Genomic DNA, 13,761 nt, shown 5'->3' with positions numbered 1-13,761 from the left:
AAAAAAATAAGGCGCATGAAAGGACGAATCATTTTGGTTTCATTGGAGGTTTGTTCACGTGAAGAATCCAGAACAAATAATAGTTTGCAGATCTTTGCAGAGCCCCGTAAAGGTCTCAGTGTGTGCTTGTGTCTTGAACTCAAGTGTTTGGGTTTTTCTGGTGTGCATGAGTAAGGGCGTGCTTGACCTCGTGTGAGTGTTAGTTTACAACTCGAGTGTGTCTTAGAGCCGACTCATTATGCAAGCAAACATTTCTTCAATCTATTTCGTCTCTCGCTGGGGCAAAAGGGATGAATAATGAAAGTCGCATGAGGCAGAAAACGAGAGCGTCTCAGGCTGCCGCCCTCCCTGCCAGTATGCACCGTATGTCTGCACGTTTGCACTCCGACTGTAGCTATCCTCTGGGCTTTCACTGTGGCTGGAGCCTCGCAATCACAGTTTGCTAAGAGACACACACAAACACAAACACACACAAACACACACCTCCCACTGGCATCATGGATGAGAAATTCCACCTCAGCGAAAAATGTCCTCACTTTAACCTTCATTTGAGACAGTCTCCAGGGCACCCCACTCGCAACACACACACACACACACACACACACACACACACACACACACACACACACACACACACACACACACTTTTTGGATCTGCTGAACAGTCAAAAACCAGTGCTCTGTTCTCAGTCAGTGGTTAAATATCACCATCATTGTCAAAAAGTAAAAAAAGGAGCCCTTAGGCATGTTCTTCACAAGCCACTTCTTCTCTTTTTCTCTGTGGATTATAAGTACGCTCAACTGTACGCAACTACATTTTGCCTCTTCAAAAAAGATTTTACATAAAGACAGAGAGAAATGTGAATGGTCAGGTCAGACTCCTTGTGTTTTCATGATACAACTAATGCCGGTATATATTGTTGATAGGGAAGACGACATTAACAAGATTGAAAGAAATCTCAGTGTTGTTCTCCCGTTTGGTTTGATATCTCACAAAACAACATGTATTTTTACTCTAAGGCATTGAAGTAATGTGCACAGGATGTTTTCTATCAGTGATTGCACAGCGGCAGTTTTCTTTTCAGCAGCTAGACAGTCACAAGGGGAACAATGGAATCAAGATGACTTCAAGCAACACAGACACAGCTTGGAAATGACACGTCTATCCAGTATTGTTTTCAAACACTACAGCATGCTGATCTACCATCAATTCTACAAAGGGCCAGCTGTAACCCATGATGCAAATTAATAGATCTAGAATGATTAATAGGATGATTTGACAAGTCAATCAGATGCGTTTGAGCTTAACCAATCAGAATGCACAGTGCAACTCCAAAGAACTCATCCTGGCCTTAGAGCTGTACGGGTGGGATACTCTTCAAACTAATGATTACCAAGAAATGGACAATAAATCCAGAAAGCCAGATTGGATGAGAAATCATGAGCAGAGCTCCCACTGTAAATCTATATTCTTCAAAGTGTTCCATATATCTCTATGACACTCATGACACAAAGAGGAATGAGAAATGGTGTGAGGGTGAGAAAACCACTACAGTGGAGTAAATCGATATCATCGAAAGAGATTAGAACATTGACTCACTCTGTCCCACTCTCCACCATCTGAGTGAGCAGGGAGATGCCGTCCAGGTTGATGAACTCTTGAGCGAAGGTGATGTCCCTCGACGCGTTGGCCAGGTCCTTCAGAGACTCCAGCTTGGCGTCCATGCTGGTAGACTGGATCTTTTCGTGAAGCTGGACTGCAGTCTGGTACTAAAATGGGACAATGTGAGGGGGGACATGCATTTAAGAATACCCTGGGATGGTTACAATTAAAAGAGGTTTCTCCCTTTAGCGGAGTCTTACTCAAAAAGGACAGTATTCTAAGAAATGAACTTACAGGAGAGGTGGTCAAGCGCAGAATAGATCCATTCTTTATGTCATTGCGATTCTGTGAAGATTAACCAAGATAAAAGAGGTAAGTGAACACCTGAGGCACGGTTTTCTCTTACCTCGGATACTGCTGGCTCGAGTTAAAACAGATAACCAAACCTTTTCTGTGATGTAGAAATTTGTGGCATCAGCAATCTGCAGAGCAAAGTTTTCATGGTTCCCCAGGGACCACCTAAAAGCCATTCAGTGGAGAGGGGGGAAAAAGCATTCGCATAATTGGTATTAAATGTGGAGAACATCTTGTGTAAAATACAGCTAATAGGATTTATTTATGGAAATCCAGAAAGAAGGGTTTTGTAAGAAGCCTTAGGCAAATTACTTTCAAATTCAAAAGGCATGCACACTTACCCCTCACACACTTCTTTAATGATGGCTGAGAGAGGCTTTTTCTGTGGGGAAAGGCAAAACTACATTTAGTCCACAGTTTCTAAAACAGTATTCAAGTCAGAGTCCGCTGTAATTATTTTTATATTACAGGACTGGCACAATGAGAGGCTGGCGTTCAGGAGCCTGTGTTTAACCGTCCGACTTCTGATGTGGGATCAGTGACCATGTCTGTGTTTCATTGGATGTGAAGCTCTTTTCAGATCAGCGGCTGTGACACTCTGCTCCACAGAGGTCGACAGCAACCAACAGGCTTCACTCACAGTACTTTTCTACAATAAGTTCAAGATAGAGGCTTTTTGACTTTACTTCCCTTCCCTTCCCTTCGTGTCCCTTCTTCGCTCAGTTGCACAATAGCTACACCATATTTTTGGCAACGAAAAGCTCAAGTCCTAGGCTCCTCCAACAGCGCAACATACTTAAGAGATAAAGCAGTGTCTTCAGAAGAACGTCCACAGGATCATCAATAATCTATTCTATGAAACACTGTATTTTGGACTCTTTTGCATCTTATTGAGTCAACTATGGTAAGTCTGATTATGTTTAATCATTGTTGATGTCCTTGCCAATGTGATACACATGTTTAGGTATTAAAGTAAATCGTTTTGACATTTTGTATAATGATGTTCTTACTTATACTGCCAAATGTCGCAATGGGTGCTTTTCATTAAGTTAACTTCCTCCTTGCTTCCCTCAAGGAGAGGAGAGGAAGCCAAATCTGCCAAATGGGAAATGTATTTTGACAGCATCAGTTTTAAGCAACATAAGTTTCTAATGACGTGCTGCAGCTTTGTGTCACATGTGGAGGGAAGACATTCATACGCCAAGCGCTACTTGATAGAAAAAACTTATTTGTAGGGTGCACTGGGGTTTCCTTGCTCCAAGCTCCTCCAGAAACCTCCTCACTCCTCTTCCCCTCGAGGTGGGTTTAAGAGGTTTGCTTAAGATCCTCCATGTCGGAGTTGCATTATGGGAAATCCAGCAATTGAGGAGCTTGACCCGTACTAGATAGTTTTCTCTCTATTCTGTCCTTGGTGAGTTGTTGTGAAGGTGCGATGCTCAATCTCTGGAAAGATGGGTAAGGGTCTCCCACTGTGCGGAACATAAGCTTTTCTAAAGTCACAAGTTTGTGCACAAACTCACACAGCTACAGATAAGCACACTACCAAACACACAGAGAAAATAAGTTAGCATCTGTATGCAGTCACAGAGTATGAAACATCATGAATGTCAATGTGATTGTGTTGTTGTGTCCCTGGGAATTACCCAGAACGGGCTTCTTCAAAAGAACAAAAGCTGAAGTGATGAAGATGTACAGAGGGAAGAGAGTGGTGGCAGGATGATGGGCACACAGTATATGGCAGGGGAACAAAGGCAGAGGGGGGACAGAAGAGGAGGGAGGGGGTTTATGTGAACAAAAGATAAGAAAAGTGAGAAATACGCAAACTGAATGAGATGAAAGGGAAACAACAGCAAACACAGGAAGCCGGAGAGTGGATGATAATTGTTAGTGAGAGCAGGAGAGTGGTTGCTGAACACAGAGAGCGACGGATTAAAGGAAAATGAAGAGCAAGCAAAGTACATATGGAGGGATGAGGCGACAAATATAAGCAGTGTGTGTGCATAATGGCATACAGTATTAACTTAGTCTCCGCTCGCTCGCCACTGCTGTCTTCCTCAGGCTCTCTGGGAGCTACAGTATACAGTTAGACTGCGGTGAATACACACACGCATGGACGGGTTTAAACAAGCTAATTTAGGACATTTTTCATGTTCAATAACAATGCATTGGTATGTCCTGAAAACTCTCTGACGATAAAATATCGATAAAATCACAAATGTACACGATGCAATACAGTATGCCACACAAACGTGTAGGAACATCATTAATCTAGATTTTTACCGCAAATGATCGGTACGTCATGGATCTGCTTCAGCTTTCTTGATAGCAAATTATAAAAATGCTCCATCATCAAAGAAAGCGCAAAGGTTTGCAATATTTTTAAAGACGTTAAACCACTTGTGCTTTGCTTGGAGCAATCCCTTCTCTCATACACGATCAAAGCTTTTCCCAAGCTTTTTGAACTGTATTATTAATAAACTAATACATATACATTTGGGGCGGCTAATTTGGGCAATTAATTATAAATATATATTTCTTTAATTAATAAAATATTAGCACATGTGCAAAACTTGTTGAAGTTAATAAGGAAAACATTTTACTTAAATTAGTTTAATGTCTTGCTTCTGTATTACTTGTGCTAACCTTAAATCTCTTCCCATGTGAGGCCCCTTCATATGTACTCTTCTATCAAATTGTATTCTCAAACAATTACTATCGGATGAGCTTTTTGTTGCTATTTGAAAGTGTTTCAGCTGTACGTTCGAATATTTGTTCTTCTTGTTTGTGTGTAAGTCTCTTTTGAAAAGGTCTTTTACTCCTAAATTAAACCTCAACAGAGATGTGTTTGTTTAAGATGGATTCAAAATATCATCATCATCATACACAGCCTGTTTTAGTTAAAAAATCATTAAGTTGAATTTAAATCTAGCATTAAAGGTAGGGTAGGCAATTCACTTCAGAAACACTTCTTGTTATATTCCATGGAATGCTCTTAACATCCCGATAGCAATGAATATATTAAATGCTTTGACAATAAATACATAAAAAAATGTCATCTGTGGGAGCCGTACTGTAAAAAGCACGACCAATCATCTGAGCCGGCCCGGCTAAAATAACTGGATGGCCTACCTGCCTGTCAGCCTTCCATCTGTGCACAAGCTTATCTCTTGCCCTCATTGGTCATGTGCACGATTGTGTGTGTTGGAGGAGGGGCTCTGTAAGGAAGTGGCAGATTTTTTCCGGCTGTGCATTTTCAAATTCTAGCGCACTCGAGCTGGTTTCTCCAAAATGACCTACCCCACCTTTAACCTTAGTTCATTTATGTTCATCTTTTCACCTCTGAGCACTATACCAACGCTTTTATCATCCCGGAGTTTCAGCACCTCCACTTTCCCTCTACTTGTCTTTCCTACTGCCCTGTTTGCACTCCCACAACCTCTTCCTCACTACTACTGCAACCCAGGTAAGGAGTATTCACCTTGTGCGTTGGAAAACACGTGTATGTTTGTTTGTTTGTTTGTATTATATATTGAATTCAACTTATATTAAGGTTTTTTTTTTGCCATCTATGAGCTCCTAAGCTCCTGTTATCTGACACAGCGTCTCTTTGTTAGTGGAAGGATAACAAGTACACTTCCTTCAGTTGCACAACACTCACACTTCACCAGCTAGTACCAATGACTGATGGCAGCATTGTCACAACAGACATTCAAACCATTACGACACACAAGGATGCATTTTGTTTTACACTTCTTGAACCGATTTATTTCATTCTAGATTCAAAATGTATGCACAAACAATTCCCAGCAATGGCCATCAGGAATTCAATAATTAAATCTTATTTTGGGTTTCTTAACAAGTTTTGTTTTTTGACTGATTTAGTGACTAAAGCATGTTCAGCAGTAAAACAACTTATATTTGACAGATGATCACAATGAGTAATGAGCCTCTAGATCATTTGTATCTGATTGTTCAGTTCCTGTCAGCTCTACACAGCCTTTCAGCTTCTAACAGCTCAGCCTTTTCAATTTTCAGATGTAACGTTATTGTTTTGAGTCACTCTAATCACCCTCTATTGTCGTCTGAATGCATTCAAAAAGCTCTAATAAACCCACTGTATCCTAGCCTGCTCAGCATCACAGCAGACAACAAAGTAAGCGATTAGCTGTTTAATATAGCAGAGCATTTAGAAGCTAAGATATTTCCCTGCAAAGCTGGTGGAGAACAAAGCAGAGGTACAAACAGAGTGAAAAACTGGACTTAGTTTCATTATATGGCCACAGTAAACTCTGGATACACTGAACATTGCTTTTCCTTGGAATTGTCCTGCTTATATATTCTCAACCGACAGACATCAGCTCACCTTTTCCTCTACCTGCTCTATTACATTTCTAAAAAACAATAACATTAAAATGCGTATTACAATTGCCTGCACTTATACCAATTTCCCAGCATCCAAACTCAAATGTCATACTTTCATGCCCATGGGGTATTGAAGGTATTTCGAGAGATGCAGTGTGTTTTATGGACACACACACAAACACACACACACACTGCAGAGGAGCAAACACACAGACAAAAAACAAGGATGAATCCCCATGCAAAGTAATACACAAACACAGAGATGTTCAGCAAACACAAATGCATGAATAGTAACAAGTATGCGTGTTGCCACACAAACACACCCACGCAATATTTCACTTATGCAGAGTCGAACCCACGTAAACAAACACAAATACACGCACACATTTGCAATACACACACACGCACAGACACACACACTTTCTTTGGGTCTCAAGACAGCGCGAGCAGCTGAAGCCCACTCCCCATGGCATGACTCAGACAGACATGCTGCTGCAGCGCCTATTGTACGGAGGAGATGAGGGGGGGAGGCAGCAGAGGTGGGGGGTGATGGAGAATAAGGGAGGAGGAGGCACAGCAGCACAAGTTTTACAGTTACAACAAAAGACGGGGAGGAGGAGTGAGGAGGGGGAACGGACAGAAGAGAAAGCAAAAGAGGAGGAGGAGGAGGAGGCAACAGATAGGAGGAACAAGAGAGAGATGACAGGGAGAGATAAGAGAATTAGAGAAAAGTGGAGGGATGGGAGGAAGTGAAGTGGCTTCTTTTAAGTGAAAGAAAGACCTAACTGGAGCTAAAGACATTCAACAATACAGACCGCAAGAGCCCTGCTGATAAGGGGTCATTAAATACCAAACACGACATCCCTAAATCCACACGTAAGTGCCTTAAGGACTCCATGGCAGTAGTTCAATGTTTCATTCACTGGCTTATCCATTGAGAAGGGAAATCGTGGCTCCAGTTGCCACAGTGACGCATGGCTTTTAGCCCATCCATGCGCGCGCGCGCACACACACACACACACACACACACACACACACACACACACACACACACACACACACACACACACACACACACACACACACACACACACACACACACACACACACACACACACACACACACACACACACACACACACACACACACACACACACACACACACACACACACACACACACACACACACACACACACACACACACACACACACACACACACACACACACACACACACACACACACACACACACACACACACACACACACACACACACACACACACACACACACACACACACACACACACACACCAATTTAAGAGTAAACATATTCCCGAGCACAAGGTAAACATTGTTTGGGTTAATTATTTTGTTAATACACACTCAAAGACTCTGATCAGGCAATTGGCATCATTATGAAATTGGGGTATTGCATTTCTTTTCAACTATATATTAATGGTAGTGTTGAAAATGTTAAAGTCAATCATTTTCACCGTGATCTACAGCAGCGTTGTTATGTAAATCAGTGAAATTTGATTTTCTTTTTTTAAATGCAGTGTTTCTCAATCATTGTAATAAAGCATGGCTTTTTAACTGAAGTTACACATAGGTAAAAGTTAAAACTCAGATACATTATCTACACTTAGTAAAGTCTTTATGGGTAGTCTAATCATTCTGAAGCCTGTTAAATACACATTTCATTACAGCTTACAGGTACCTGTTGTTATGAACTACTTAGTTGCTTTATATACTGGAAATGCCGAATCAGAAATATTGTTTTCATGAGCGTTAAATATAAATGTCATATCCAAAAAGGTTTGAAGATTTATCTGTAATAGATGCAAAGCCATAAGCTGGACATATCCTCAAAAAACAACAAACACCACGCTTTGTTTGTATTGTTTAACTACACAAAACACATCTGCCGTTGTACAGTGTGTTGCAGAGAGAGGTGCCTTTTCAAATGATCCTTTGTTAGGGAGTTTTCTGCAAGCTGCTGTCTGCACACAGCCAGACAAAATATTTAAACATTTATTTTAGTCATTACAAAATTCATAAACTAAAGCCAATGCAATCTTCTCAAGCTGGTGTCATTTTAACGGATGAAAGCAGCACTCGGGGGCAGCTTTAAATGTCAAACATGCCAACTAGAGGTGTTGTTTAATGTCCTTTCATGAGAGATTTGTTAGCGTCCAAGCTAAACACTTCCAAGTATTTTGCCACAACTGATCCGATAGATCTTTCTACCCTGATAATGACCAACGTAGAACGGGCATTATACTGCTGAGACACAAAAATGAACTAAACATTTAATAATATAGGCCTTAATTTATGGTGTAAGATGAAGGCCATCAATTATAAAGCATTATTCTGTAAAGTGATGTCAAAGCTGTGGCGACTGTTAAACATCTTTAATTAAGGCTCTTCCTTTTGGTAATTAGTGTAATTGCTAGGAACGAACACACACACACACACACACACACACACACACACACACACACACACACACACACACACACACACACACACACACACACACACACACACACACACACACACACACACACACACACACACACACACACACACACACACACACACACACACACACACACACACACACACACACACACACACACACACACACACACACACACACACACACTAGTACTAAGTTGTTTGTGTGCTCAGACACCTACCTGGTCTATCTCCATGAGCTTGGGGAAGGCCCCTGGCCACTCAATGGCCACCTTCACGATGTCTGCCGGCGGCGGCATGGCTGAGGGGGGGTGGGGGTTGTCGGTCTCTCTTACTCACACCTCTGTCACTGCTGCTGGAGGAAGCTCATCCAAACCTGCAGGACAAGAGTGAAGGAGAAGGAAAGAGAGACGAGAGGGAAGAGACAGAAAATGGGGCACATTAGTCAAGAACTCTGGTTACTTCAGGTGTTTGTTTGCATTAGCATCCTCCAAATACGAAGAGTATTATATATGACTATGGAGAAAGGTCAACAAGAACAATGCTGAACAATACATAATACATGGGTGCAGTGAAGCACTCTGCAGATACTCCACAGAAACTGATTTAGCAGAAGCAGCTCAAACATTTAAAGCTTCAGAGAAAATCAGCAAATTGACCCACTTTCACCACTTTACTCTTATGGGTACGGACACACATTCACACACAAAGGCTTCTCACATTATCAGGAGCATCTGAGGGAAGGTTTCTCGGCTGTAACGCATAAGGGTCTATATAAAGTGCTATATAAACCACACATTCATTACCTGCCATCTCTAGACCTCAGCTAGAACACGCTCTCGTGTTTGTGTCACGGTTGACCTTAAAAACTAAGCCCTTCAAAAGAATCATATTCAAATACACAGCTCAACATCCAACCTAATTATGCAAACTAAAGCAAACAAACTGGTGTTATTTGTCCTCTCAATCGACTTCTTTCCAGCAGTAACCTAATTTAATTTGCAGTTGTTGACACAGAACGAGCCGGTGGGGCAGATACACTCAAGAGCTTAATTCAAATCAAAGTTTAACTGCTAATGAGGTCACAGCAGGTGAGTGAATCGTAAAGTTACAGTTTTTTTTAAAAGATCTACTTTGTCTCGCTGGGACCTTGCCCTAATTCAGTCATTTAAAAACACAACAGAAAGACAGAAACCACCCAGTAGCATTTTATGACTTCCAGAATAAAATATGCGACTCCTTTAAATCCCTGCAGTTTGGGAGATATCGCTGCTCCATCTCTCTTTTACTGAAGTAATGTTGCAGCAAGAAATTACACAAATACTTTCAAGTGTTGTTTTTGTGCTCTCCATGAAAAAGAGGAATACAAATATGTACAAAAACCTGCTTTAATTGTTGCTTTCCTGCCTGTACTCTTCTCTTCTGCGGTTTTGGATAAGCTTTGACAACTCTGAGTAAATTACCGATTCATTATCTGGATGACTAGGCTTAGCTTTGGAGTAAATGTTCGGACCAATATATATGAGCATGACACAGATATATTATATTGTGCGACATTGAGCAATATTTAAAAATAAATGGTGGCATAAACGACTTTGAAGTTATATAGAAATGATGGCACCATTACATTTCCCAATCAAATTCCTCCTCTTTATGATAAAAACTTTAAATCAGTCTTTTAAAACCAGTAATACAAATTCTAGGAACATTTTCAAAAGGAGAAGGATGAAGGAGGACAAGGGTCAGAGTGAAGAAGAGAATTTGTTTCACATTCATTTCCCAGTGAGGTACAAAGGGACAGAAGAAATTAAAAAAGGTCCTTAAATATTTGTACGTGTAAAAATGCAACTGAAATTCACAAACAGAAATCTAAATCTGCACTTGCAACCACCCTACATTTGCATAGCAACAAGCACGCAAACACTCATATCTCTTTAAAGCAAACACACACAAATATTGAATTTATAATCCCTGGTGGCACCGCCCTGGCTCCTGTGATATCTAACAGAGGAACAGGCAGGAGACTCTACCTGAAACCCTGTGGCTTTCCAAAATAAGCCAGTTATAAAGCCTCGCAGGGGAAGCTGGGTAAAGCCACTTCTGTGTGCTTGCAGGGGTTCTAATGAAACCCACCAGCAGACAGTTATCAAGTGGAAAATGTACCATATATACCCTCCAAAACGGATTGAGGATGGCATCAATAATTTGCCTTCTAGCCTGTTTAGAAAGCCTGGATCATCCTAGTTCCTGGTTTAGAAGCCTGTTTACATTTTAAATTTCAATCCATTATGCATTAAGACATGGCTCCGAGTAACTCCTGGGAGAAAGCTATTGAGCAGACTAGTGTGAGTGTCGTGTGCATAAACACAGGCTAAATAGTAATTCATAAAATGTGTGTGTGCACTAAAACTGACCACAGCTGTTTATGTGTGTGAATGTCTGAACAGTGGATATAAACACACAGAGAGAGTATGTGTAAGGATGTGTGTGCTTTTGATGAGCATGTATCAATCTAAGGATTTTTACTTAACGAGACTGGCCGGGCATGGTGTGTGTGTGAGTCACCCCATAATGATCCACATAGCCTTTATTCAAGGGGCCCGTTGCCATGGCAGCCGCTGCATCAATAGCTCAAGATGTGTGGATGCATCTTTCTTTCAGAAGCGTGTGTCATAATCAAGTCACGTTTGTCACAACTCCCCAAATATGACTCAATCCACCCGTCTCCCTGGAGTTTTAAAGCATTGAAATATGACAGGGTATGATCATTGAACATTAGAGTGGTTCAATAACATATGCTAAATACTTTGAGAGACACTTCAGTGCATACAGCTGTCTCTCTGCTTCCCTTTCCCTCTGCCTATCCGCTGCAACCATAATGCAGATAAATATAACTTGTGGTCACCATTCTCAGAAGTGAAGGTTGTGAATAGGATGTGGAGTGAACAAAACTTAAATAAAACAGACAGATGAATAAAAACATCTGGATCAGCACATTCCTGCACACATAACACTTAACAGACTGATTATCAGCAGCAACATCATTTACTCTGTGTAAGAATACAAAATGTTCCTCACAAGACTTTGCCGTACATACGCACATGATGTGTGAATGAGTGATTCATTCAGCTATATTCTACAACAGCGTGTTAGTCATCTATGCAAACGTTATCACTCATCCACATACTGACTGAACACATGGAGAGGCAGTCGAGTTGGTGTAAGCTGGAAAGCTGCCACTGGACTCTTAACCATGCAGTCTTATTTATCCCTCTATCTGAACTGCTATTGGATGGATTGCTATGAAATTATTTTACATACATTCAAGGAAGCCTTAGGATGAATTGTAATACTTTGCTGTTCCTCTGATTCCCCAACTAGTGCCACCATGAGGTTCACATTAGTGGTTTTATGTGTAATGCTTCAATGTTTTTGTATTAATTGTTGAGAAAATTGCAACAGACATTCATGTCTCCCTCACGATGAAATATACACAGCTTGTCTGGTGGCGTCTCATTAGCCTCAGCTGTACTCTGTGTCTGATGCTTATTAGAAAATAATGGTATTCGTTCAGCCTCACAGACATGCCAGCATGGATTTAGACTGTCTTGTTTCAACCCGGAAAAAATAACCTAGGAATAATTTTTAATTTTTGACTTGGTGTCAAGAAAAATGAGCACAAATACTTTCAGAGACATTTTAAAGACACAACCGGGTTAGCCAAAGCAATTGGGAAGAAAAAGCAAAGGCACACAAAAAATGTATCTCAAAACTGAGTCTCACATATAAGATAATACAATAAATAGACTGAGCTGCAATAAGGTGGAGGTGCTTGTAGTATATATTAGTATTTAGAAGGCAATAGGTGGTTGTATAGCAGTCTACAAAGGCTTTTGAAACATTATTAAAGAAGACTTAAAAAAGGCTATATTACAAGGTTGTTAAATAAATTAATACAATTAAACATCTGATGATATCACAATTTGTACATCGCTACCCAAGATGTACTAAACCCAAATTATATTTGACAATTGAGATCATAAAGTTTCTCTGTGGGTCAAAATATACGACTAACCTTCTGACTGAGGATTTGTCTTGTTTGAAGGAAAGCCGGTGTGTGTGTGTGTGTGTATTCCGAGCACCTTGTCATCATCTTCCGAGAACTTCAGATGACTCAGAGCTGGACAGCCTTGAGGCTTATTGATCACACACACACACACACACACACACACACACACACACACACACACACACACACACACACACACACACACACACACACACACACACACACACACACACACACACACACACACACACACACACACACACACACACACACACACACACACACACACACACACACACACACACACACACACACACACACACACACACACACACACACACACACACACACACACACACACACACACACACACACACACACACACACACACACACTAAAAGTGAGCTCAAATGTAATTGAGAGACACAGCGGCTCAACACACCACGAGCAGGGCTGAAAATGCTAATTTCATCAACATGTTTTCCTGTGATCGACACACACTGCTCCAGGGAACAATTTCAGAGCAAACAACACATGTTTCTCAGGTGTGTGTGTTTGTCTCAATATCCTATGTAAGTCATCATGAGTGTTTACTATAGCGTGGGTGGCCGTGTATCAATTCCCAATCTGTCGCTGTGGCATCTCCGCACAGCCTCCTTACGGTGTAAATGGAACTTTGTTATCGAGCTTGCTGCTGTCAAAGCTCATTATGTAAGAGCAGGTGATCTGCAGCAACCTGGTTCAGTTGTGAGTGTGTGTTTATTTTACACTCAGGCTGATAGGACACAGAGCTCCTGTTTTTTTCAGAAGAACCTTCTCTGTCCACACTTCCTTTATTTCCTCTCCTCTTTTCCACTGTTTATTATTTTTGTCTACTCCATCTGATATTTCT

At 41.0% G+C, this 13,761-nt stretch overlaps 1 protein-coding gene across 5 annotated transcripts in view; it reads right to left on the bottom strand.

The window, feature by feature from the left end:
* Nucleotides 1–13,761, bottom strand: part of elmo1 (engulfment and cell motility 1 (ced-12 homolog, C. elegans)) — a 96,652-nt gene that overhangs the window by 54,900 nt on the left and 27,991 nt on the right. For all 5 annotated transcript variants that reach the window (XM_079655513.1, XM_079655514.1, XM_079655511.1 and 2 more), the window contains exons 2-6: nt 9,022–9,176; nt 2,299–2,339; nt 2,050–2,122; nt 1,898–1,948; nt 1,601–1,770 (exon numbers count right to left, since the gene is read on the bottom strand). In XM_079655513.1, the coding sequence (XP_079511639.1) occupies nt 1,601–1,770; nt 1,898–1,948; nt 2,050–2,122; nt 2,299–2,339; nt 9,022–9,099 (413 nt within the window). In that variant the 5' untranslated portion in view covers nt 9,100–9,176. The remainder of the gene's footprint in view (nt 1–1,600; nt 1,771–1,897; nt 1,949–2,049; nt 2,123–2,298; nt 2,340–9,021; nt 9,177–13,761) is intronic.

Source organism: Notothenia rossii (genome assembly GCF_949606895.1).
Source record: "Notothenia rossii genome assembly, chromosome: 10".
Lineage (NCBI taxonomy): Eukaryota > Metazoa > Chordata > Actinopteri > Perciformes > Nototheniidae > Notothenia > Notothenia rossii.
This window is presented reverse-complemented; position numbering and strand designations above follow the sequence as displayed.